Source organism: Hyla sarda, chromosome 6 (assembly GCF_029499605.1).
Source record: "Hyla sarda isolate aHylSar1 chromosome 6, aHylSar1.hap1, whole genome shotgun sequence".
Lineage (NCBI taxonomy): Eukaryota > Metazoa > Chordata > Amphibia > Anura > Hylidae > Hyla > Hyla sarda.
The window spans coordinates 59,565,688-59,593,451 of NC_079194.1; the positions used below are offsets into that span (position 1 = coordinate 59,565,688).

At 45.7% G+C, this 27,764-nt stretch overlaps 1 protein-coding gene across 1 annotated transcript; it reads left to right on the top strand.

Annotated features, from left to right (window-relative positions):
- Window positions 1-21,761: 21,761 nt before the first annotated feature.
- Window positions 21,762-27,752, top strand: LOC130275651 (uncharacterized). Its single transcript, XM_056523858.1, has 2 exons — window positions 21,762-22,387; window positions 27,516-27,752. The coding sequence occupies exons 1-2, from the start codon at window positions 21,888-21,890 to the stop codon at window positions 27,688-27,690; spliced, it is 675 nt and encodes a 224-aa protein (XP_056379833.1). The 5' UTR covers window positions 21,762-21,887; the 3' UTR covers window positions 27,691-27,752.
- Window positions 27,753-27,764: the final 12 nt, after the last annotated feature.

The following is a 27,764-nucleotide window of genomic DNA, read 5'->3' on the forward strand; positions in this document are numbered from 1 at the left end:
TCTTGCAGATTTTACAGGGGACAATAGTGTTGAAGAGATTTAGTGCCGACCACTGAGCTATCATGATGCGTATGGCCGAAAACTGCACAGACCTGCTGTTCAGAGTGGTTTTCTAATTGATTGTTAATGGCCGTGTGGTTTTGCTGTATACCTATGAAGTCGTGCAGAATGATTTTGCAGGTATACAGCAGTTTTACTTGCAAAACCACACGGCTGTTAATCAATTAGAAACCTTCAGCAAAGAGCAGATTCCGGGGGTTTTCTCGCATAATGCAGCCACTACTTAAAGGGGTTATTCAGGATTAGAAGAACGCAGCTGCTTTATCCTATAAACAGCACCACTCTTGTCCTCAGGTTATGTGTGATATTGCAGCTTAGTCCCATTGAAGAAAATGTAGAGGAGTTGTAGTACCCCACACATCCTGAGGACAGGTGTGGCGCTGCCTTTGGAAGAAAGCAGCCATGCTTTTCTAATCATATTCTATCTATGGAGCAGTATGTGTATCAACCTGGTGTACAGAGCATATTAGCTCTATAAACAACGTTTATTTGAAAATAGTTGCAAGTCTCACACAGTCCCGGTCACAAGGCTGCATCCTTAAGGGGTTAAACTCATTTTCGAAAGAAGACCATTCTATTATCTATATTCTTTTCACTGTATTGTTTTTGAATTATTTCTAAAGGCTAAGTTTACAGTTCCAGAAAATAAAACAAGATTTCACCAGGGCCGTATTCGACATTAGGCACCCGTGGGCCTGTGCCTCGGGCGGCAGTGTTGAGGGGGTAGCACTTAAAGGAGTAGTGCAGTGAAAAATAACTTATCCCCCTATCCAAAGGATAGGGGATAAGTTATAAATCACGGGGGGGGGGGGGGGTATGGGGGGGTTTGGGTTTGTCTGACTGCTGGGACCCCTCGTGATCTCCTGAACGGGGCCACGGCGATCTGCCGGAAGCGGTCGTACCGAGCCCCGCAGGAAGCTGCGGCCGCCACCCCCCCTCCATGTATCTCTATGGGATACATGAAGGGGGGGTGTCAGCCGCCACTCCATGCGGGGGGTCAGCACAGCCTCTTCCAGCAGACTGCCGGGGCCGTTCAGGAGATCACGAGGGGTCCCAGTGGTCTGACCCCCCCACGAGCTATAATTTATCCCCTATCCTTTGGATAGGGGGATAAGTTACTTTTCACTGCACTACTCCTTTAAGTGAGGGGAAGAAAAAAAGAAATGCTTCTTATGTAGTTGCTATGTTGTGGCCTGGATGAAAAAAAAAAAAAAATGTTTTCCCTCTTTGGTTAAAGGGGTACTCCACCCCTAGACATCTAATCCCCTATCCAAAGGATAGGAGATAATATGTCTGATTGCGGGGGTCCCGCCGCTGGGGACCCCCGCAATATAGTATGCGGCACCCACCTGTTTCTGCTCCGGATGCGCTGGAGGGTCTGGGTCCCGACCACGGGAACGGAAGTTCGTGATGTCACGACTCCGCCCCTGTGTGACGTCACGCCCTGTCCCCTCACGTCACGGACTTCCATTCCGGTGGTCGGGACCCAGACCCTCCAGCGCATCCGGAGCAGAAACAGGTGGGTGCCGCATGCTATATTGCGGGGGTCCCCAGCGGCGAGACCCCCGCAATCAGACATATTATCCCCTATCCTTTGGATAGGGGATAAGATGTCTAGGGGTGGAGTACCCCTTTAAATTCATATGGGCGATTAACCTGCAGATTTGTGGGATTGTGATTGATTTCACCACGTTCTGGCCGTGATCCATGGTGAACTTGTAACAAATATTGCACATACCTCATGTCATTTTTGCTGCTTGTTTATGACAGATCTGCATTAAAAAAAAAATCCCGAAGCTTCTGGAATCACCCTAATAGGGTGTATTCAGTCCCAGTGCCTAGGGCAGCACCAGCTGTAAACACTGCTCTGGATGTTACTACTTTTCCTGACCCGTCTCTGGGAGAGAAATTCAGGTGATGTTTGAGTGCCACCTTGTGACCTATTGAAGTTACATTTACGTCAAAGTCACATTTGTCTCACTTTTTAAGTGTGTGTGTTTTATAGGTAATATTTTTAGTTTATGTTTAGCATGTCCTGTGGGAAAGCTCCTGATGTACAATGTAATGTGTACATAGCCTTAGATTACCAGATAGAGGCCAAAAGTGTGTCTGGTATACTGCAAAAGAATAAAAAATAGGCATAACACAAAAGACTACAGTAAACTATATTGTGTTAATCCACACAATATTGAAAGAAAATCTCATACATGAAACGTGTTTTACTAACAAACAAAGCTGAAAATTGTTGACCTTTTTGAATCAATTTTTGCAGGAAAATTTTTTTTTTTTTAAATCTCTTAACCTTTTAAAAGGGGTTATATCTATATATCTATATATATCAACCGCCCAGTTTAGAAGCAAATCCCCATAGCAAACCTCTTCTAAACTGGGCGGTTCCCGAGACAGGTGTCATCAGAGAGCACTTAGACAGAAAAGAAAAACCTTAACTTCAGAAGCTCATAAGTACTGAAAGGATTAAGATTTTTTTAATAGAAGTAATTTACATATCTGTTTAACTTTCTGGAGTCAGTTGATATATATATATAAAAAAAAGTTTTTTCCTGGATAACCCCTTTAATGACGCAGCCTATTTTGGCCTTAGAAGGGTTTTTACCATGATCCACTTATCATAGCACTTAATATTTTGTAATGTTTAATGAAAATAAATGTCTGCCTCTGAATAAAAAGAAGGCAGAGACAAGGAAATAAGGTCATGTCTGTGTTATTTTTCACTCTCCTATTCATATGAAAACCTGTGTAGTGGGTACCTGTTGCTGGTCCCAGACAGTCCCTAAATTAACCATTTTGTAAACCTACCAGAGCTGAATGTATTCAACATTTACGATCTGAAAATAGCTTTAACAGTGCTAACAAATACAGTAACAGATGACTTACAGGTAGCAAAAAAGATAATAAATAGTGCAACAAGACACAACAAGTTCAAGAAACTAACTGGGATAAACATGTCCTTACATATGATTATCGGTGCATACAAGTCCTAGTGAGAGATCTGTGATGGTTTAGTTTCCAAGATGTAACCAAAAGTTCTAAAGACGTTTTTGTGACAAAGAAATGCCCTCAACATCTATATTATATATCTGAATCCAGAGGGTCAAACCTCCCGCCCGTCCCCCCTTTGGGTTGATCAGGTGGGAGCGGGACCATCATACATTTAGCAGTCCTAGGTGACTGACCTCAACTCTCTCCAAGTATGACTGGTCCAGGCCTGGAATTTCTTATCTCATCCTTTGTTTTTTATGAGTAGGCCAGAGATATCTTGTGTCCTGCCTTGGTTTAAAAGGTCACAATATAGGACCCAATAAAACTGTACAATACACAAATACTCATAAAATACCTAATGGGTGAATACTCACTCAGGTCTCGGACCAGACATGATACACCCGTAAGTGAAAATTGGGGCCAACTAGCCATTTTCCCTCCCCAGAGCTGCAACACGTTGGGGAAAATCATACAGCGATTTCACAGGACAGATATCACTCAGACCAGGCCTCACTATGGTCGACCAATGTACTCCATCATTTTCGGAGATTGTCTTTGGGAAATACACTTATAAGGGCTGCCAGCATTGCTGCAGAGGTTTACACTGACATTCAGCCTGAGACATCTAGCCTGTGGCTGAACCCCACAGTCTACTGTAGCCAGCAGACTCGGAGGCCATGATTCGTAGATGTGGTCATCTCACTGTAGATGTTGAAGTCTCACTGACCATGGCATCTACAGACTACACTACTGAAAGTTGCGGCAGGTGCTCGGCTGTGAATGTCATGCTCCTTCAATAGCTGTTAGCCAATAGTATCTCTCCTAATACACTTCCCCAATACACTTGCATACTCTGCCAAGATGAGCATCCACGTGTTCTAAATGTTGAGGGGGAGAGCTTGATCTTTTCAAGAACAGAAGGGTCAGGCTGTTGAAATCTAACCTGTCCGATTCTTCTCTTCCTTGATGTCATTTGTCAGGAGGCCTCTATTTACATTAGAAAGTTGGTAGATCTTGACACTCTCCCTCCCTCTGAATCGGTCCTCTTGGCCCATATTAGAGAGATTGGGTCTCTGGAGTTCATGACAGCCTCCTTCAGTAACTCCATTCCCTTATTTCTGTCGGAACCCTGGGATCGCTTTACCGACAGGAAGCCACCTTGATTCCTCTTTCTCCTTCCTTTCTTCCCACCCCCCACCACCTCTTCCTTCTTCTTTCCTCCCTTCCCGCCCGGTCTTCTGTGGTTGTTATATGTCTGTTTCTTTGTATCTATTGTTCGTTTCTCCTCCTTTGTTTGTGTTTTTTTGTCAACTTTACGTTCAAGAATAATTGCGTGGCAACACGTTTGTATGGGCTACTTAATGACTACTGCGATGGTTCTGGGTATATAATATCGAGGTATCGGAGGCCTTCCGCGACTTTTAGTGCCTTTATTGTCCTACCTAGGCCTTACCTTACCAGCTTTCTGACTCAGGACAATACTTATTCTTGGGTTTTGGCCCTTGTGATTTTTTTTTGTACTCTACAGTTTGTATTGGGCTCCGGCCCCTGTATTGCCATTACTATTGTTTTTTATTTGTATTTCTGTTCCTGAAAAAAACTTTTAATAAACATTACAGTTGAAAAAAAAAAAAAGAAAGTTGGCAGATCTTGGCAACACTTCTGTACTTTGTCTTAAAGGGGTACTCCGCCCCTAGACATCTTATCCCTTATGCAAAGGATAGGGGGATAAGATGTCTGATCACGGGGGGGCCCACCGCTGGGGACCCCCGCGATTTCTACTGCAGCACCCCCGTTTGTCAGCTGCACAGAGCAAGGATCGCTCTGTGGCTGATGACGGGCGATGCAGGGGACTCCGTCCCCTGCATCGCCCGTCATCAGCCACAGAGTGATCTTCGCTCTGTGCAGCTGACGAACGGGGGTGCTGCAGGAGAGATCGCGCGGGACCTCCGCAATCAGACATCTTATCCCCCTATCCTTTGGAGCTGTCTAGGGGCGGAGTTCCCCTTTAAACAGAGGAGCTGGACTGTCCACAACATTTTATCTTTGATGTAATTGTGTTGTCTGCCTTCAACTTTACAATATAGTTGTTACAACCTATTATAAAGGGCTGTGTCCAGTGTGACTACAAAAATATTGTTATATAGAGGTAACAACATTAAAAAGGGCCCCATTTCCATTATTCATATAGTCTCCACTAAGGGTATATATTGGAATACCTTTAAGGGTGCATTCACATGTACATTATCCTGCACATATATTGGAATCTGCAGCATCAAATAGGAGCAGGATATCGTACACGTGAATTCTCCCCGAAATGATAAAGTATACCAATGTAAAGCAATGTAAAGAAGACCAAGTGTAGTCAAAAGTAGGCAACTTTTGCTGCTTTAAAGTGGTTTTCCAGGATTTTTTTTTTATTTGACTATGCTACAGGGGCTGTAAAGTTAGTGTAGTTCATAATATAGTGTCTGTACTTGTGTGTGACAGTTTTCTCACAATTTTTCTGTGATTTTCACCCCAATATTTATTTTTACCAGCATACAAAATGACTGTTGTCTCAGATTTTTCCCAGGTTGCAATGCGGCTGAGACCTGACATCACTAGTCAGCTGATGACTGGGAGCCTGTCTGCTTCAATGGGTGGAGGGATCGCTTGGTGGGAGAGAGATCAATCTGCAACTAATGCAACAGCTGTAGGCACCCTGATTGAAAACCACAGGTCTTTTGAATGGATGCAGCTCATTTATGTTTCAATGGGTGGGGTGGCTGATGTGTGGGAGGGAGGAAAATAGAATTATGGGATTTGTAGTCAAAAAAAGAAAAGTCAAACAGGAAATACCAGTTCACAAAAAGAGAGCCACAGTGTTATGGTAATCTCACAACATAGCCATTTAGCCCCAAGACAAGCGCAGATCCTTCCTAAGCATGTCCATTACTGTCTGCCAGGTACGTACTAAAATCACCTTATGGTGGATAACCCCATTAAAGCCAATGGCTATGCTGCAGGCCACAGTATACATTTGAACACATTTGTAAGGGTATTCCAATATATACTCATGGCAGATTTCACAAACGTGATGTGAATGGGGCCTAAGACCCACACGTCCTCAGAAAAGGAGAATGAATAGAGATTAATTCTGTCATTGTTGCCTAGCGACGGCTCTCATGAGGCCCATGTGCCAGCCAAGCAATAACTATTGTGTCATTAGGAGCGGCTTTTACATTTACAGATTATTCTTCCAGTAAATCAAGATTAATGATAAATCTGTAGCATGTCCTATTGATTCCAGATATCACTTTTAGCAATGCATTAGGTGCAACACATACAGATATTGGGAAGCAGATTTTCTGGCTCACTGTACAGCATAAATTTAAAATTAATTTAAAGAATACATTTGTGAATCCCCATCTTATAGTCAGGGTTCTTTCATACATACAATACCTACAAACATAGGAAGGGGCACTGATGGCCACATTAGTTTTGAAAGGATTTCCTTTTTACTTTCTTCCAACAACAGTGCCACAACTGTCCTCAGGTTGTGTGAGGTATTACAACTGGGCTCCATTCACTTATGTGGAATTGAGCTGCGATACTACGCACAAGCTGAGGACAGAGGTGGTGCTGTTTCTGGAAGATATCCGCCCTGTTTTTCTAATTCTAGATAGCCCCTTTACACCATAAACTCTTAATTTCGGCTTTACTTTGCTGTATTGTGATTATTAGATCTAGACAGAACATGGCACAAAATAAATAAATAGGTAAGCATTTTGCCGTTTAGGAACATCTGTGATAGATTTTTGTTTTTCCTTTCTAAAACACAACTGGAACATATCAATAGGCCATTAAATGCATGTCCAAATTATCTGCTTAAAATGGAATCTGTCATCACTTTCATGTTGCCTAAACCACCAGGTTGGTCCCTGGTGGCTTCTTCCCACCCCATCAGCCTTCATCTCTTCCTATACACAACCAGAGAGCGATTTGTCAGTCAAGGCCAATGGAGCAAGTAGAAGCCACCAGGGACACAGTTCCCTTTACAGGGGTACTCTGCCCTAGACATCTTATCCTCATAAGATGTCTGATCACGGGGGTCCTGCTGCTGGAGACCCCCGCAATCTCTCCTGCGGCCCCCCGAGTCATCACTGCACGGAGCCAAGTTTGCTCTGCATGTTATGACTCATGATACAGGGGCCGGAGTATCGTGACGTCACGGCACCACCCCCTCGATGCAAGCCTATGGAAGGCGGCATGACAGCTGCCACACCCCCTCCCATAGGCTTGAATTGAGGGAGTGGAGCATGATGTCACGATACTCCGGCCCCTGTATCGTGAGTCATCACGCACAGAGCAAACTTAGCTCCATGCAGTGATGACTCGGGGGTCTGCAGGAGAGATTGCAGGGGTCCCCTCGTAATTCTTTCACTTCCAACGTGGACAACCCACTGATTTCAATGGGAAACCTGTTATAAAATTATTACAAGATGGCCTTTTTTAAATTTGCCACGTGAACTTAAAATGCAGACTAGCTTTTCCAAATATTGTTGGTTGTACAGTAGATGTCCACAGGACCACCATCAAGAATTAGCCCCCTTATCAAAAGTTGTGAAAAGGACCTGGCAGTGGGCCACTTTATATATTTTACTAGCTCAGTACCCGGAGTTGCCCGGTTTTTCCTACCTAATCCTTGTGGGGGAGGAAAAGCAACATAGGAGGAAGTACTTGTCCTCATATCTAATCCTCATATCCCCGTCCTCATATCTAATCCACATATCCCTGTCCTCATATCTAATCCTCATATCCCCGTCCTCATATCTAATCCTCATATCCCCGTCCTCATATCTAATCCTCATATCCCCGTCCTCATATCCCCGTCCTCATATCCCCATCCTCATATCTATTAACTCATATCCTGTCCTCAGGCGGGGCTGAGTTGTGATTTAGAGATTATAGCCCCAAAAAATAAGGAGGTGTGGTTTTGTGGAAGTGGGCATGACTTGCAAGCCGGACCAATGCACAAAAAGGGTATAAAATAAAAGGTTGTGTGGCTTAAATTGTGGGTGTGGCTTTGCAAGATTGGGTGTGGCCGGACTGACGCACTCACCAGGAGATGCAGAGCAGAGCTTTGAGTAAGGTACTGTAAGTTCTATATACTTGCAGGAGACTTAAGGGCGTCACTACATCAAAACATTCGGGGCCCGTGCCCCGAATGTTAAGGTTAGTGCCTTGAATGTCAGCGCTAGCGCTGCTTCCTATTCCTTCCTATCTCCCTTTTCCCATTTTTCAAATAAAATAATGTAAACAAAAATAAACCTAACCCCTTAAGGACGCAGCCAATTTTATTTTTGCATCTTCGTTTTTTTCCTCATCTCCTTCTAAAAATCATAACTCTTTTATATTTCCATCCACAGACCCATATGAGGCTTGTTCTTTGCGTGACCAATTTTACTTTGTAATGACAAATTTCCCCATAAAATGTATAGCGGTGCTTGCATCATGTACATGACGTAAATGTATGTCATGGTGCGTTAAGTCCCACTGCATCATGCAGTACATTTTCATCCGTTGTTGTTAAAGGGCTAGACATGTGGTATTGCTGCATGAGAAAATCTCTGAACTATTAAAATATGTCATGAAACTGAATGTTCAATGGCGTAAATGAAAATAGCTCACAAATGCTGATTTTCGATTACTTATTATGTGAGAAAACAAAATATTACAAAGCAATCAAAAAGTCCCATCTAAACAAAAATGGTAGCAATATAACGGCGCAAAAATGGTAGCAATATAACGGTGCATAAAATGAGCCCATGTACATCCCTGTATATGGAAAAATGTAAAAAAGAGTTATAGGGGCCAGAAAAAGACAATTTTAAGCATATAACTTTTCTTACAAAAAGTAGTAAAATAAAACAAATCCTATAAAAATTGGGTATCATTGTAATCGTATGGACCTACAGAATATAGATAACATGTTATTTGTACAAAAAAGTGCACTATGTAGAAGCAGAAAACCCAAAATTAGCAAAATTGTGGGGTTTTTTTTCACCCCACAAATGATGTATTTATATATTGGGGCACAAAGGGACCTATAACTATATATGGGGGCAATACAAATGGGGGGTTTGTATAGAGGTGTGGATTGTGCTGGAGAAAGGAGCCTAAAATGTTTGTCTGGCAGGTTCTGCGGAGACGAGTCATAGGCGGGAGAAGTCATTATGATGGTCTTGGCCGGGTAGAGAAGAAAAGAAAAAGTGAACTCTGAACAGAGAAGACATCACCTGTGACTGATTCCGAAGACTCCCCGTGATTGACTCAGAGAAGACGTCCCCTTTGAGTCTATAATATCATGCTGTATTCTGCCTGATTGTGTCCCATCAGCGCTGAAGTCACTTGTACATTCTGCAGTTATGTTTAGGGAAACTACTCCCAGCATTCCCTCACCACTGCTTATATCATACTTACATCTTACTAATTTGAACCCCCTGCTACTGCTGCTGTCACCTGAGCCCTACCTCAGCTTAGAACATAGAGTGGCCTCACCTAATACATCCGTGCTATGGCTATAATGCTCCTCATTTGCGCTTGTGTTCCCTGGCCTGAAGTAGCATCAGCTGACAGCCAATAAGACTAACCCATCATTTGTTTGTTGAAGTTTGAGGTTAAACTGAAGTTTTTCCACATATTAAGTGGTAGTTGCCTCTATGATGTTATTACTGATTAAGATTGAAATGACATTTTTAATTTGGTTAGGTCCTTCAAGCTCCGTCCCCAAGGAGGCGGGGCTTATCAGTTTTCCCGCTCATTTAAACCCTGATCAGTGAGGTGTTCGGCCTCCTAGAACGGCAGTGCTTTGTCTCTGTACTGCCTTTTGGCTGTGCTTTGCATACGCTTTCCATCTAGTTAGGTTTCTGCCTACTTGGTTTTGTGTTCTTTGCTTCTGGGTATAGCTTGTTTAGCTATCTTTTAAAATTTCTCACCCTTTGGCGTTTTTTTTTTTTTTTACAGTTTCTTCTGTTTTTTCTCAGCCATGTCTTTGACAGGGGATGGTGCTCGTGATGAGTCTTCTGAAAAGAGTGCCTCTAAGTGGAGACATCTGCAGTGTCATGACTGCCAGATCACCCTGGAAGACAATTAACATTTCTTCCGTTGTCCACCTTGTCGCGCCAAGACCCAGCCGCAACAAGAACCATCCATACAGGACGTTGTGATCTGGGTGAAAAGTTTTGTCGGACTTAATATAAAATACTATGAGTGCGTCCATAGAGGAAATTAAGTAGTCACTTTCCATGAAGCACACAAGACCTGCTTCTCCTCCTAGAGCTATGGAGGTTACTGGCGAAGTTATGTGGGAGGAATCTGAGTCCTCATCTTCTGAAGAGGAGGATGGATACCAATATTTTTTGCTCCTGAGAAAGCCCAGCGGCTGCTAAAGTCCATCAGGTCAGAGCACCGTGATGTTGACACGGATGAAGCTTCATCTTCCGCCTCTAGGGGGCCTAGGGCCTTTAAAGCAGACGATTCCCTCCTGTCAATAAAGAAGACAGAGTGGGAAAAAAAGAAGAAAAGGTCCTGTGTTGACCAAAAGGTTCAAGAGTATGTTTCCAGTTTGTAAGGATCAAGTGTCCTCTTTGGGGCCAGTCCTGAAGGTAGACATGGCCATTCCTAAACTGTCCAAAAGGACAGTAGTTCCTAAAGACGACGGTTCCAGTCTGCAGGATCCTATGGACAGAAAGGCAGACATCGCCTTTCGGCGTTCATATTCTGCCTCACCGGAGTCGGCTTCTGTCGCTCTCTCTTCCTCAGAAGTCACACATAGTTTCAGTAGATCCAGTATGACTTAGACCACGGGGTTCCTCGTGACAATATCCAGGCCTCTGGTAAGACTGCCAGCTTGGCAGTTGATTTCTTGTACAATGCTGCTCCCCAGCAGCTTAAGCTCATTGCCAAGACTATGGCGTTATCTTCTGTGGGGTACACGCCCTCTTTGGCTCAAGCCTTGGAAGGTGGACACATCTTCCAAGCACAACCTTTGTGTTATGTCTTATGAACCTGGCAAACTTTTTGGGGCAGAACTGGACCGCATTATGGAAGGGCTGCCTGACATAAAGGGCAATTCCCTTCCTCAGCAGTCCTTTCACGGTCAGGGCAGATTCTTTGGGTCGAGAGCTGGACCTCAGCCTAGAGCCCAAAGAGATTGGGGTTCCCAACGTGGGGGTGCTAAACGCTCAAGGGACTCCAAAGACCAGAAGTCCTCGACTCTGATTGCAGGCCTCTTCAAGGCTCTTGGAATTCTGTCGGCCTGACTTGACCTATCAAACACCCTGCTACCTCTTTTTCTGTAGGCAGTCGCCTACATCACTTTCTAGAATCCTGAAAGATCCATATTCAAGATTCTTGGGTCCTTTGCATCATGAAGAACGGTTATTCTTTAGATCTGGACAGCTATACGTTGGACAGGTATGTGACAAACAGACTGATTCCTTCCAACAAGCATAAGATTTTTTTTTTTTTAAACACATTTTATTGGGTATTTCCAAATATATAACAATACAGGAAGAAAAGCAAGAAAAATGACGAAAGTCAACAATAACAAAGGGGCATCATCAAAGTACAATCGACATCTTTGTGATCCATTCAAACCCAATAGATGGGGTGCAATAATATGGTTAGGGCAAAAGTTGTAAGGCTCCCAGCGTTCCACCTACCGCTCCCAAACAGTACCATTCAGTGGAGCTGAAAGGCCTCACAATGTCCGCAATTTCACTGGTCGTGTAATGAGATACAATAAAATCCTTCCATTTATCAAAGAACTTCTCCGTGTGAGTATTTTTTAATCTTTCTGTATCAATTCCATCTATGCCACACAATGTCTTGAGTTGTGTAATCAGCATTGAAATTAAAGGTGTCGAGGGTGCGAGCCAGTTATGAAATATACAGCGTAAGGCCACCAAAAGTGTAATATGAACCAGTGTGGGGACACTCTGGGGAGCCTGTTGTTCCAAGTCTGGTGGTCGGAATTGATGGAACAATAAGGTTCTAGGAGACCACGGTAAAGTTACCTTCCAGTTGTCTTTAATATACGTCACTACTTGTTTCCAGTATGTTGTTATGTGGGGACAGGTCCAAATACCGTGCCACAAATTGGTCAAAGGGGTCGCACATTTGGGGCAAGCGGTTATTCTATCTGGGAAGTCTGGGGAAGGTAGAATATTAAATCCGTATAGTGCTTTGTGAGCTAATTTATAGTAAGTCTCCCTCCACCTCTCGTTGATTATGCACCTACGGACGGTATTCCATCCACTAAGGATGCAGTCAGATATATCGTCTCCCAATACCCATGATGACCACGATGCGAAGAGGGTGGAAGGGTCCACCTTCAACAGTACTCTCCGTATGGCGGTATATATTTCAGAGATAGAGAGTTTCCGCGGACTAGAACCCACTAGGTAGTCCATACCATGATCTTGAGATTCAATGTCTAAGTTTCTCAGCCTGGATTTAAAAAAGGAGTATATTTTATTAATGGAGAAGATATGGGTAGATGGTAAGTTATATTGAGAGCAAATAGCTGTCGGGGTCTTCCAGCTTCTATTAGTCTTATCTATGAACTGTTTTGCTGTGGTCAGGCCCTTGTCCGCCCAGTTGGAGTATGACGATGCTGTTATATGCGGTATGAGCTCAGGGTGATTTTTTAGGGGGTGGTATTTAGAGATTAGATAAGGCAGTTTGTACAATTTGCGTACCTCCTTCCATGTCGCCACCATGTCCCTCAACAATTTGGACCTCTTCACCAAAGGAGGCAGCTTAGAGTAGGAGGTGTGTAGTAGTACGGATAGGTCCCATGGTTCGGCAAGGGCTGCCTCTAGGACAGGGACTGCATGGAAGGAGGTATTATGGATCCAGTCCAGAACAAATCTAAATAAACAAGATAAGTTATAGCCCCTCAAATTAGGGAAATTCTGCCCTCCCTCTTGCTTGTTCAGCATCAGTTTGGCTAAAGCTATTCGCGGTCGTTTTCCTGCCCAAATAAATTTCGAGAAAGCTGAGTTCAGTGATTTAATGTCAGTGTGTTTCAATAATATGGGGTCTGCATGGGATAGAGAAGTCGGGCAAAGCTGATCATTTTGATCAGCTGACACCTGCTCATGAAGGTAAGTGGGATATTATTCCATTTAATAAGTTCCTCTTTAATTTTCGTGAATAAAGGGGGATAATTTAGGGTGTAAATCGTATGAGGGGTCTGACCTATTTTAATCCCTAAATATGTGACAGAGGAGGAGGTAATGCGAATGCCCAAGTTAGCTACTTCCGATAACCATCTCGGGGGGGGTGGGGCCTATGGGGAGTAATTATGATTTGTGTATGTTAACTTTGTAACCCGAAAAACTCCCAAAATGGTGTAGCTGATCCAGTATTTTGCGAAGCGAGGAGCTGGGGTCGTTTATGAATAACAAGACATCATCTGCAAACATTGTGAGCTTCACAGATTGCCCTCCCACACTGATACCCTCATATAAGTTTGATGATAAAAAAAATTTGGCTAACGGTTCCAGGGCAATGTAAAAAAGTAGGGGCGACAATGGGCAGCCCTGCCTCGTCCCTTTGAATAATGGGAAAGGTTGCGACAGTATTCCAGTTGTGTATATTCTGGCTATGGGCGCGGTATACATCCCCTTCAGATAATTTCTGAAAGTGCCAGTAATACCCATCTGGTCCAACACCATCCCCAGCCAGTCCCATTGGACATTGTCAAACGCTTTTTCAGCGTCGAGTGCTAATAAAGCCGTTTTTTCTCCTGTCTGGGGATGGTGTTGTAGTCTATCCAGAACCGCCAGTACCGTTCGTAAGTTTAAAGTGGCTGATCTATTTTTTATAAAACCTACTTGATGTGTTCCTATTAGTCCAGGCATAAATCTAGACAGGCGGTCAGCTATGATTTTCGACAGAATTTTGATATCCTGATTAATAAGCGATATTGGTCGGTATGAACCAGGATCATTCGGGTCTTTTCCTGGTTTGGGTAATACTTTAATATAAGCTACCGAGGCCTCTTTCAGAACTACACCAGAGGACATATAGCCACCTAAAACATCGACAAGAAGTGGGGATAGCTGGGGACGGAGGGCTTTATAGAATTCACTTGTGTAGCCATCTGGGCCTGGCGCTTTATCATTGGACAAGTTTTTAATTACATGTTGGATCTCCTCCTCTGTCACTGGGGCATTAAGTATATCTCTCTGATCATCAGTTAGGGTTGGAAGACTTAAGTTGCTAAGAAATGCTTCTCCCGCTACTAGGCCGGAGGGGGAATTTTTGTAGAGGTCCCGATAGTAGGTTTCTAGGATTTTTTAAGTTTGTGGGGATCCGAATGTTTCGTGCCCGCAGTGTCTTTTAAAGAGGCTATATGAGAGATAGGACGTTTCCCCTTCGCCAAATGAGCCATCAAGCGGCCTGCTTTATTACCATGGCGGAAGAGATTCGTCTCAAATTCCGAACGTCGTCGACGTTCCTTTCTATCCCACCACAATTCAAAATCAGCCCTCGCCAATTTCCAGCGGTCTCTATTATCCTCGGAAGGTGAAGAGAGGAACAAGGTATATGCTTCCGTCAGGCGGTCACTAGCTGTTGTGAATTGTGTGAGGGAGGTCTTTTTCAAGGCGGAGACATGGGCCATTAAACGTCCCCGTAGTACTGCTTTGCCCGTTTCCCAATATAGGGTGGGGTCCGTGCGGTGCGAGTCATTAGATGTTGCGAATTCCAACCACCAAGCCCTCAACAAGTCCCGGTTGTCATCAGATTTCACCATGAAGGCCGGAAATCTCCACAATATATCCGTCCCTTTCGGGCATGATGGGTGGAATCGCAAAATCAACGGAGAATGGTCAGATAGTACCAGATCTCCAATGTTCGACTCCTGTACTCGGGAACATAATTCCCTACTGATGAAGAAATAATCTATTCTAGACCATGAGTTATGAACATTGGAGAAATGGGAGAATTCCCTGTCATCCGGGTGGGACAACCGCCACACATCACATAGGCCAGTTCGCTCTAGAAAAGGAGGGAGAACACAGTCTCTAGAACGTACAGGAGGGGTCACTGACAGCGCACTCTTCCTATCCAGGTGTGCGTCCATTACTGTGTTAAAGTCGCCCCCCAGCACTTTCCTTGTATTAACATCAGATTGTATTCTGGTAGCCAAATCCCCAAAGAATTCCCTATTGTCCCCATTAGGAGCGTATATGTTGTATAAACTGAAATGTTCCCCATTATGTATGAATTGTAAGTGAGAGATCCTGCCCACATCATCTGTATCATGAGAGACAAAGGTAAATGCAAAAGACTTATGAACTAACGTCAGGACTCCCGCTTTCCCTTCCTTAGCAGAAGAGCCATACACTGAGCCTACCCACTGTTGCTGCGTCCTAAAAAAATCTTGTTCTGTCAAGTGAGTTTCCTGCATCAACACTATGTCAGGGTTGAAACGTTTAAGGTAACGTAGAAAGAGTCTGCGTTTATGGGGGGATCGCAGACCCTTTACATTCCAGGAAAGAACATTAACCATGACTGTGGCCTAAGAGGATAGTCATCTCGGACAAGTAAGTAAACCAGTACTGTAGGTGTAGCAGTGGAAGGAAGGTGCAGTAGCATGGATAGCGCTGGATCTGGTCCCTACGGTGGTATGTAGTAACCATTGGGAGCCATAAGTAACACCACTGTCTGGGTGAGATGAATCATATATCAGCGTGCCCCGTAACAGGGAAAACAAACAACAGAAAAACCTAACAGAAATACCAAAACAATTTATAATCCCATAAGGAAGCCCCTGTGTGTAGGCTCCCTCCTTTCGGGTTATAGACTTCCTTTTTTCAGATGGCATAGGAGTAAGGAATAATTACAATGGGTGTGTGATGTCCCAGACTGCCTCCCGCCGCCACCCCACCTCCCCCCAGGCTAGTGGAGTCCCAGCGATAATTACAAGAGAATAACCCCAGAGCTTGCAATATGTTGAGAGCTAGCCAGTGACCCGGCAACTCACAATAATGGGTAGTGTATACCTGGGACCAGGAGAAAAGACAAAAAAAAAAGGGAGGTTTAATAAAGGAATTACTAAAGCCAGTAGAAACCTGAATGAAGGTACGTCCTCCCGAAATGTCCACCTCTAGAATTCAACCGGAAAGTTCGCGAGGAGGAAATTAATCCGGGGAAGAATGGCGGTCTTCACTGCGACGTCGGCGTGGGGAGCGTTGTTGTCGGCGGCGGTCTCGCTGTTCCGGTGATCGGGCCGTTCCGTGCGGTGGTGATCTGGATCGATGAACACCCCTCGGTGAGCGTGACCTTTTGCGCGGCGTGGCTCGGGAAATACGGCTTGTAGAGGAATTCAGTAGGTTGTCCAGAGACACTGTAGCTGCTTCTGGGGTGTTATAAGAAGAGGTAGTCCCATCCGCATGAAAAACTTGAAGAATTGCTGGATATTGTAGTTGGAAGCGACATTTCGCTTTAAAAAGTGAGGTGCATATGGTACTAAAAGCCCTCCTGCGCTTGGCCACCTCTACAGAGAAATCCTCAAACAACAAAAGGCGCATGCCTTGTATTACCAGTGGCTGAGAAAGTCTCCGATAAGCCTGCAGAATCTCCACTTTGTCATTAAAATCCAGAAGTTTCAGTATCACTTGTCTTGGGCGGTGAGAAAGTGCTGCATGAGTGCCCGGCGGATTGACAGGAGGAGGTGGGCCGATCCTATGTGCCCTTTCCACTCTGCAAGGGTGGGAGAGGCCCAGAGTTTTTGGTAGATCTCGCTCACAAAAGCGCTGGAGGTCAGGGGGGGTGACAGATTCTTTGACACCTACAATGCGCAGGTTGTTGCGTCGTGACCTATTTTCTAGGTCTTCAAGCTTGTCAGCGATTCTGGTCATCTCAAGTTCTGCTGTTTTAAGGCACCGTTCTCTAAGTGTATCTCTATCCTCAATCTGAGACACCCTCTTTTCCACCTCCTCTATCCTCCCAGCATGTGATTGTACTTCCAGGTGTACATTTTGCAGGGATTCTTTAAGGACCTCTTTCATTATTGTTTTGACAGTAGGAGTGATCTGCAGTGCCAATTCAGCTGCAAGTAATTTATAGTCAATCTGCAGTAGGGCAGGGGGAGCAGGCTTTATCAGGTTATGTGATGTGGCAGAGGTGTCTGTACATTCCTCCTGCTCAGTTTCAAGACATATGTCAGGGTGGCTGACTGTGCACTGAACGTCCATGGCAATGTGTACCTGTGGTTCCTGTGTAGCCGTCAGTGGTGGCAGCGGTGGAGGCTGAGAGGGCTGTGTGGGGCCGCAGGCTGCTTGTGCGCTCCGCTCACCCGTCGCTTCGGGAGGACGGGAAGTTGTGGCGGCGGCCATATTGCTGGGACCGCATGTATTCCCAGCCGGGAGCGCCAGCGCCGGTGAGGCCGTCTGACCGCCGCGCTGGACAAAGCGATCCATGTGCCGGGTTGCGCTGGGTCTTTCACTGCCGCTGGGGTACCCAATCCTTGGTTTGCGGCCGGTAATGTGCAGGTAAGCGGTGGGTGGCAGCGGGAGCTCATCTCATCGGCTTCCTAGCTCATCTGCGCCGGAACCGGAAGTCCAAGCATAAGATTTTAGAGAGCTACATCCTACTCCACTTAGTGTGGTACGGTTATCTCAGCAATTGTACTGCCAAGCGCAGCTTGCGTCTCCCCACACTGGAGCTGAAGAGTGTGTGGGCTCACAACTGTGGACTCACTGGGAATAAACTTTTTTCCCCCACATTCAAACTAAAACAAATGTTATTAAAGAGGTTATCCACCATAAGGTGACTTTAGTACTTACCTGCCAGATCGTAATGGACATGCAGCCATATAGTATATTATACATGTCCTAAATGATCCTACCCTAAATACCGGGAAAAACTCCAATATATAGAACACCGGATTATGAGAAAGATACCGAAAGGTGCACTGGAGTCGGAGGAGTGCAGTAAGCTTCCATTAAGATGGGTAAGATGCTTTGCACAGCACCTTTATGATTATGTGAGATTAGTTTATACTGGTTTTAGATCACCCAGCTATTACATTTATGTCTCAGCAGTGATTCATAGGGACTTTCAATACAAGTTATAAGCGTTTTTGCTTGCACCCTTGGTTCCCTGTATCAGTCTTTAGTTATTGTAAAATATTTACCATTACTTATAAGGCATAATCAGGTACCCTATATATATATATATATATATATATATATATATATATATATATATATATATATATATATGGGAATCATAAGCATACTGCATCCACTCCTCTTTGCACTTTGCAATTTGTGTTCTTCAAAAATATTTTTAGTACCAAAATAACCATTGGTCAATAAGTCAGGGTGTAAAAGGAAACAACAGGAGCAATCCATTTTCTATAGATCATAAAACATAAGTAAGAGGGTGAGGAGTATCCCCATAGAGAACAACCAACAAAGTAACACCACAACTAAGACTGGGAGGCCCCACGAACTGGAGGATCTGTAGAGACAGAGGAGGGGAAGACACGTCCTTCCAGGCAATCTCTATGACTTTGCGTGCACAAAACAGGAGAAAGCGCCTATAAGAGCCCATCACCAAACCATTAATAACTCCCAACAAACCTCTGGTGTTAAAACAAAGGGGAATTCCAGATGGGCACAACACAGGAAAATGTCCACACCGCATGCAAAAAAGTGCCTCTCTCTCCCACACCTGAAACAAACATACGACTCAGAGACCCCCATGCGATGCAGTCTAACAGAACAAACCTGGATTGAATGAGCATATCTCGGGCACTAACCGTAGGATAATACCTCTTAAAGGGGTACTCCGGTGGAAAACATTTTTTTTTTCTAATGAACTGGTGCCAGAAAGTTAAACAGATTTGTAAAAATACTTCTATTAAAAAATCTTTACCCTTCCTGTAGCAGCTGTATGCTACAGAGGAAATTCTGTTCTTTTAAAATGTCTTTTTTTGTCTTGTCCACACTGCTCTCTGCTGACACCTGATGTCTGTATCAGGAACTGTCCAGAGCAGGAGAAAATCCCCATTGCAAACCTATGCTGCTCTGGACAGTTCCTGACACGGACAGAGGTGTCAGCAGAGAACACTGGACAACACAAAAAAGAAATTCAAAAAGAACCGAATTTTCTCTGTAGGATACAGCTGCTAAAAAGTACTGAAAGGGTAAAGATTTTTTAATAGAAGTCATTTACAAATCTGGACATAAAGTAAAGAAAAATTTGTAAAGCGCTCATCTTCTCCGTGCTCGTGCAATCAGTCCTCCTTCACTGTCTCCAAACAAGAAAAATCCAGTAGTAATCACAGCACCGGTTTTTACCTGTGCTGTGACTACTACTGGATTTTTCTAATTTACAAATCTGTTTAACTTTCTGGCACCAGTTGACTTATAAAGACCTTAAAAAAAAATGTTTTCCACCGGAGTACCCCTTTAACCCCTTGGCGACAGAGGGTTTTCCAGTATTTGCACTTTCGTTTTTTCCTCCTTACCTTTTAAAAATCATAAAGTCAGCGCTAAGTGTCTCATCTTGAGTACATATACAGGGTATGGAAGCTACAGGACGGCTCTCCCTAGACAAGTAAGCTAACAGTTTACCATTCTTGTCCCCAAATTCAAAAATGGCCGCTTCTCTATCCACCATTTTCAAATGTACCCGATCCTTTTGTATAATCAAAAGAGACCACTGCGCCCTAGTCCACGCTCTATCTGCGTCTGGAGTAGGATCCCTAACCACCGCTGCCTCAAGGACTCCTATCTCAGACTAACGCCCGTTCCTGGGCACCCAACTCCGCCCTCCTACCCGCCACACCTACCATATACGCTCCTCTAATATTCGCTTTGTAGGCATCCCACTGGATCAGAACATCCGGATGGGAGGCATTATGTGTACAATAATCAGTATGTGCGACCTCTAAGGCGAAAGAAGCCGCCTCCTCCTGAAGCCACCCGGGAAACATTCTACATAGCAGATCCCCCTACTGGTTTAACACACTTCACTCACCGCTGGCAGTAGGTCAGCTGAAGCAAAGGCTAGATCAATACAAGAGAAGGACTTGTGCACTGAGGAATAAAAGGAGAAAACTGAGTCGTCCGGATATTTCCATCTCCAGAGTTCAGTAAGGCCCAGCCCCAGACACCAAGAAGCCAATGCAGATGAGCCAGGGTCTGCAGCACCGATACGATCAAGCCGGAGATCAGGAACAACATTGAAGTCTCCTATAAAAAGAATAGGATCAGTAGGGAAAGAAGTCAGTTTATCCCTAAGCGAACCCAACAAGGAAACATGAAAAGGAGGAGGCACATACAAAAAGAGACCAGTGTGAAACAGAAGGAGGACAATGAACAGTGTAGGATCACATATATACCGAACTGGTCACAGGAAACCTGAGAGACCACCAGAGGGGCAGCCTCCTTCCACTTCATCGCCTCAGTAGGTTAAGCGAAGAATGTAGTGGTGCGTCCATCCACCACATTGGATGGCATATCATTTAGAGTGAAGCTTGGCTCTAACTTCCGTAAATTGGGTACGCTGTTTTCGTTATTCCTAGGAAAAGTCCGGGTAGAAGGAGACTCTGCTATCACCAAAGATAACTTTACCTTTAATCCTCACTGCCCGCAGGATATCGTCTCTGTCTTTGAAATGTAGAATCTTTTCCCGGGAATGGTCGGGGGGCACTCCAGGGATAGGAGGTCTGCCAGAGGCCCGCTCCACCGAGAAGAAAGAAGAGAAGGTATTCGCAGGCTAGATTTCTTTTAGCCAGGATTCAAGGAATGCCACAGGATTGGCATCCTCTGCCTTTTCAGGAAGGCCCACCATCCGAACATTATTGCACTGGAGGCGATTTTCAAAGTCGTCAGCTCTGTCCAATATTCCTCTAAACTGACACTGGAGGTCAGCAATTTGTTGAGGGACAGAGCATAGAGTGTCTCCCACTGTAGAAACTCTGTTTTCCACCTCCGAGGTGCGCTCCCTCAACTTTTGAGCCTCGTGGCACAGGATGACGAACTCCTGTCTAAGCTCATCCACTTTAGAGATTATGGAAGTATGATAAGAGGTTATAGTAGACAATATTTCAGTGAATACGGCATCCGGTATGGAGAGGGAAGAGGTGACGGACCAGGAGGATGATCCGCTAAGGGCATGGACTGACCAGGTGAAGAACTGCCCGAAGGATCCTCAGATATGGAGAATTGACTCCACGTCTTAACAGCATTGGCCACCACTTTGGTAGAGAGAGGAGTCTGAGCCACAGAGTCACGCTGTGAACGTCCGCTAGCCTCAGAATGTCCGTCCTCCGAAGAGACATCCTTATCAGAGGAAGGCGAGCCATCCCAGCTCCTGACTTATTGCGTTTTGATCTGCCTCTTGGGCCACCCATAGCAGCACACAGTCACTTAGCAGGGCAAATAGGAGCAATGTAGGGCACCAGAAGAGAGGAACACCACACATCGCACGCAGGGCAGGTGTCTCCGGGTAAGATATATCGCACAAAGATCCACAGCAAACACTTCAACAGCAGGCAAGGGAAAGAACCTTGCATAGAATACAGTCCAGTTATGACTTCACATAGTAGAGTACCCAGAACTCCACAAGCACTCCAGATACCACAAGTCCCAGCAAGCCCAGCAGTGGATAAGGGCAACACAGTTCAGCACAGGGCACTAGAGGGGCTTCAGGGGGGGGGGAGAAACCATGCACAGAGCCAGCACTGCTTCAACTATTAGGTCAAGCAAGCCCAGATATAAGCAGATGTAGTTATAGCTCAGAGGTAGGTAGAGATGGCAGGGAGGAGGGTACTCACTGTTGCTGCAGTGCCCAGCAGCCTAGCCAGAGTAGAGGAGTCCAAAGGCTACCCTAGGGCTATAGTACCCCCACAGAGCCCCACAAATCCTCAGGAGAAAGCGTTGCTGTCCTCCGGTGCTCTCCTGCATCGAGCTGTACTTCAGCGCCACAGCCTGGCAGGCTCAGAAGCGCGGGGAGAGCAGGAGTTGCCTAGGAGACCCAGCACAGGATCAAGCTCCGCCCACGAAGACCAACAATGGCGGGGCCTCCAGCCACCGCAGCCAGGGACCAGCCCAGGATTCCGGCAAGCAGAGGACACCGCAGAGTACCTTGCAGCAGCAGTGCCTCCCCTCCGTCTCCACTCCAGGGCCGACTTCCACCACCACCTGAACAGCCGCCGTCCGGCCCCACCAGGGATCAGTTCACCGCTGCTGGCACCCAGGACCACTGCCACGGCCACAGGAGACCTTCCGAAGCTCAGAGCACCCCCCCTTAGGTAAGGATCACCGCAGGTCAATGGTATTTTTCAGGATAAATGGAAACTGGGAAGTGGGAGCTCGGCGGAAACACGTCTGCTCAGATCCCAATGCAGGCCACGTCCCTCATCAAACCATATTTTCTAAACAAACTCAGATTATATTCCCTAACTACTCCTAACACCCCTCCTGCCCTTAAAAAGTTTTTCAGAGCTTTAAAAAGCTCTGTATCATACCTTCCCCTTGCTCACATTGTGTGAGCTCCCAGCAGGAGAAAGTGGGCATTCCTCAGCAGACGCAACGTCACTGAAGCCTAAGAGAGCTGTGCCTCACCATGCCCCGCACAGTTTAGTCTCCTGCCAGGAGGGGAGACCAAACTAACTGTTTCACTTGTGCAGGGATCAGAACAGAGCCACCTAGTGGCCATTTTTTTCAATCATATTAAAAACATATAAAAGGTTGGAAATTTTAACCAGTAAGTAAATTGCAAAATATCTTATAATTACATAATGAACAATATATTAAAAGGAGTTTAGTTTGGTGACAGGTAATCTTTAAAATCTTCACAAAATATTGTTAGTAAAAAAATAAACTATATATATTTTTTTAACTACCGTATATACTCGAGTATAAGCCGACCCGAGTATAAGCCGAGACCCCTAATTTCAACCCAAAATCCCAGGAAAAGTTATTGACTCGAGTATAAGCCTAGGGTGGGAAATACCTCATCCCCCCCTGTCATCATCCAGACCCGTCATTAACATCCTCATCATCATCCCCTTGTCATCATCCCACACATCCCCCCTTCATCATCCCCTTATCATCCCACACATCCCCCCTTCATCATCCCCTTGTCATCATCCCACACATCCCCCCTTCATCATCCCCTTGTCATCATCCCACACATCCCCCCTTCATCATCCCCTTGTCATCATCCCACACATCCCCCCTTCATCATCCCCTTATCATCCCACACATCCCCCCTTCATCATCCCCTTATCATCCCACACATCCCCCCTTCATCATCCCCTTGTAATCATCCCACACCCCCCCCCCTTCATCATCCCCACACCCCCCCCCCTTCATCATCCTCTTCTCATCATTCGCCCTCAGTGGTCTTCAACCTGCGGACCTCCAGAGGTTTCAAAACTACAACTCCCAGCAAACCCGGGCAGCCATCGGCTGTCCGGGCTTGCTGGGAGTTGTAGTTTTGAAACCTCCGGAGGTCCGCAGGTTGAAGACCACTGCGGTCTTCAACATCATCCAGCCCCCCTCTCACCCCCTTTAGTTCTGAGTACTCACCTCCGCTCGGCGCTGGTCCGGTCCTGCAGGGCTGTCCGGTGAGGAGGTGGTCCGGTGAGGAGGTGGTCCGGGCTGCTATCTTCACCGGGGGGCGCCTCTTCTCCGCGCTTCCGGCCCGGAATAGAGGCGTTGCCTTGACAATGACGCAGAAGTACGTTGGCAATGAACGCACCTCTGCGTCGTTGTCACGGCAACGTGACTATTCTTAGGCCGGGCCCGAAGCGCTTAGAAGAGGCGCCCCCGGTGAAGATAGCAGCCCGGAACCACTATGCCACCGGACCACCTCCTCTCCGGACAGCCCTGCAGGACCGGACCAGCGCCGAGCGGAGGTGAGTACTCAGAACTAAAGGGGGTGAGAGGGGGCTGGATGATGTTGAAGGCCGCAGTGGTCTTCAACCTGCGGACCTCCGGAGGTTTCAAAACTACAACTCCCAGCAAGCCCGGACAGCCGATGGCTGCCCGGGCTTGCTGGGAGTTGTAGTTTTGAAACCTCTGGAGGTCCGCAGGTTGAAGACCACTGCGGGTGGGGGAGTTCACTCGAGTATAAGCCGAGGGGGTGTTTTCAGCACGAAAAATCGTGCTGAAAAACTCGGCTTATACTCGAGTATATACGGTAAGTGGGTGTTTGAACTCCATTTTTTTCTTGGAGCAATGAACATGCTTAGGATCTGTGCTTGTCTTCGGGTTAAATAGAGGTGTTGTGTATCCACCATAATACTGTTGCTTTCTTTTTGTGAAATGGCTATTTCCTGTTTGAGTTCCTTTCCTCCAACTACAAGACCCAGAATCCCTTGTTTGTAAGTGTAGGTTCACGTTTCTCCCTCCCACACATTAGCCACCCCACCCATTGAAGCACTCCTGGAACAATTCCCTGCAGCTCTGTGGAGAATTGGAGAATGATCCCCCCCGCCAGTGGTCGCTCCACGCATTGAAGCAGACAGGCTCACTTTTAACACCTGACTAGTGATGTAATGTCTCAGGCCGCACTGCAACCTGCGAAAACCTGAGAAAACACAAATTTCTTATGCTGCTAACAATGATCGGGGCAAAGCGATGTCCCGCCTTGTTCGGTGGTTGGCTGAGCGCAGTGTCATGTAATGAGCCTGGGCCCCGCCTTCTACCTTATGCCCAGACCTGTTACATGACACTGAGCTCAGCCTATCACAGACTGAGGGGGGACATTGCTGCAGCCGCTGATCCGGTGATCGCAGTGTTACGATCCGTGCATACGGAAGCAGAATGGAGACCGGGACCAGAGGACCGAAGACAGATATTGGCGCTACGGGGAAGCGACGGAAGGAAATTTAAGGTTTGTTTTTTTACTTTTTGCAGCCTGGGCACTATAGGATCATAATTCCCGCTACACTACTCCTTTAACATCTCCAGACCATTGTCTGATGCAGAAGGCCCTTCTCACCAAATTGGATACATGTGTATGGCTTTAGGAGGCCATACACATGGTCTCTGGCTATCTGACCAATTTTCAAGGCTCTAATTTTAACCTAGAACCAGGGTCTATCCTCTTGTTGGGTTTACACCAATTTATCTGAAGCTATGATGACATGAGATAGGGTGATTAGGATAAGTCTTATTAAAGTGCAACAGTTTAGGAATATTTTTGTTATAAAACAAAAGTAATCCTCAAGGACCCCTTGGTCAGAATCGTCGTCTGAAGAGCAGAAGAAGTTCCATAATTGGAGAAGGTTTTCATACGCAATGCTACTTGTGTGGTTTCGTATGTGCAAACATCTCTGTGAACTGCTCTCGTAACCATGAAAAAAAATCTGACCTCAGACTGGAATAGATTTTCCCTTTTAGGAGAGACAAGCTGTGCATACATCCGCATTAATATTCCCGGTCACTGTGTCTAGTCTCTTTGATTTTCTTGTTCTTTTGAGTGTGGAGATCTGGAAATGTGAAAAAGAAAGCAACTAAGCCAGCATGTGTAAAATGCTTGATGATGCACAATACAAGTTACGTTGAGAAGGCGGTAGTAAAGGCTCAATATTATGCACTAGCTTCATCAAATATAGGCTCTACCCATAAACCTCTCCAACTTACATTTGTGTGTCAGGGGATCTAGCAGGCAGAGTGCTGGGCAAACCATCCCTGCTGATTTCCACCATGGAAGTAGTAGTTGTGAAACAGGGAATACCAGAAATATGCAATGGCAAAATACTCTGTGTTCTGTACTATTAGGGACACTCACAGGCTGACATTCCCTAATAGGAGCAGTAGTTCAAACCAGGTAAAATACCAAAAGACTACTCACTGGTACCTTACATGACATGTAATACCAAGAAAACTCACTGGCTGCTTTCAACAATAGAAGCAGTAGTAGTGGAAAGAGTGTATACTGGGAAAAATTACTGGCAGGTCCAGAAGAGGGTGTACAGGAAGCCCTGTCTGACTTGATGCAGGAATCAGTCTCTCTTCTGCCCCATTACTGGAAGGGAAATTTCAACCCATTCAGTGCTGCCGTAGGACATCGAGGCAATGAAAGTCGTTCATTTACGATATGTTCACACTGCGGAATTCCCGCTCACGGAATTCCGCAAGTGAAATTCCTCACAGTGAATGTTATCATCAGTGTGAATGGGTCTTCTGCAAGACTTTTGGAATTTCAGCGGCAGACAATTCCGCCACTGAAATTGTTCTGCGCAAAGAACATGTTCATTCTTTGCGCAGAAGTCCGCTAGCACTGCATAACCGTCAATGGTAATGGCGCAGTGCTGCACGGTCCTACAGCCGGCTGCCAGGCTGAATCTCTGCTCGCTGAATTCCGCTACATATCCGTAGTGTGAACATACCCCTATAAGTCAATTTCAAATCCAGAAAAGACTAAGGGTTCTGGCAATTTAAGTATAATTAGTCTTTGCCACACTGAACACAGGACAAAAAGGATATGCAAAATAGCTTGAGTTCCACTATTTGGTAGTTCCCTGTCAAGTCAGTGGTTGGCTTCTTTAAAAGGGGTACTCCGGTGGAAATTATTATGTATGTATGTGTATATATATATATATATATATATATATATATATATATATATTTATTATTATTATTTTTTTTAAATCAACTGGTGCCAGAAAGTTAAACAGATTTGTAACTTACTTCTATTAAAGGGGTTCTCCGGTGCTTAGACATCTTATCCCCTATCCAAAGAATGGGGGATAAGATGCCTGATCGCGGGAGTCCTGCCGCTGGGGACCCCGTGATCTTGCACGCGGCACCCCGTTTGTAATCAGTCCCCGGAGCGTGTTTGCTCCGGGTCTGATTACCGGCGACCACATGGCCGCCCCCGTGTGACGTCATACTCCGCCCCTCAATGCAAGCTTGCATTAAGGGGTGGAGCATGACGTCACACGGGGGCGGAGGCGTGACGTCACACGCCGCCGGCCGTATGGTCGCCTGTAATCAGACCCGGAGCGAATACGCTCCGGGGACTGATTACAAACGGGGTGCCGCGTGCAAGATCCCCTGGATCCCCAGCGGCGGGACTCGCGCGATCAGGCATCTTATCCTAGGGGGATAAGATGTCTAAGCACCGGAGAACCCCTTTAAAAAAGCGGCAGTGTGGGAAGCGGCAGTGTGGCGCGTTACAGGTGTACTATGATGGCGCTGCACTGGACTATTCCTGCCTTGTGAAGACACAATGCTGTCTTTCGGCTGCGTGGCGTTAGAAGGGGACAGCAGAATGTTTAAAAAGCCTGCACTGTCAGACGGGACCTGCGCTCACTGGAGGCAGCAGGTCCTTAAGGTACGAGGGGGGCTTTAGTCTACGGACTGACCCCTTGCTGGCTGGTGTTTTTCTTTCCTACCTAACTCTGCCTCTCTTTTTGCCTGTAGAATGTCTGAAGCAGGAAGAAAGAGAATCAGGAAGACTAGGCACAGAGCTTACACCATGTGCCAGGAGCTCCTGCCAGAGGATTGGGAAGGAGACGTCTGCCAGCTATGTTTGCCATCACCAGCTCAGCCTTCAACCCAAATGGATCTCATTGCCTTTTTGGGGTGGTTTAAATGATCAGCTATGCACCACCTTTCAAAGAGATATAAACGTCATTTGAGGAGAAAAAGCAGCGTAAAGCGTTGCATAGG

What these genes read in the sequence shown, in the direction of transcription:
- LOC130275651 (XM_056523858.1), top strand. Translation starts at nt 21,888, where the DNA reads ATGGCAGGGAGGAGGGTACTCACTGTTGCTGCAGTGCCCAGCAGCCTA. An exon ending in CTCAGAGCACCCCCCCTTAG is followed by an intron (nt 22,388 to 27,515) that starts GTAAGGATCACC and finishes TTTTGCCTGTAG; the next exon opens with AATGTCTGAAGCAGGAAGAA.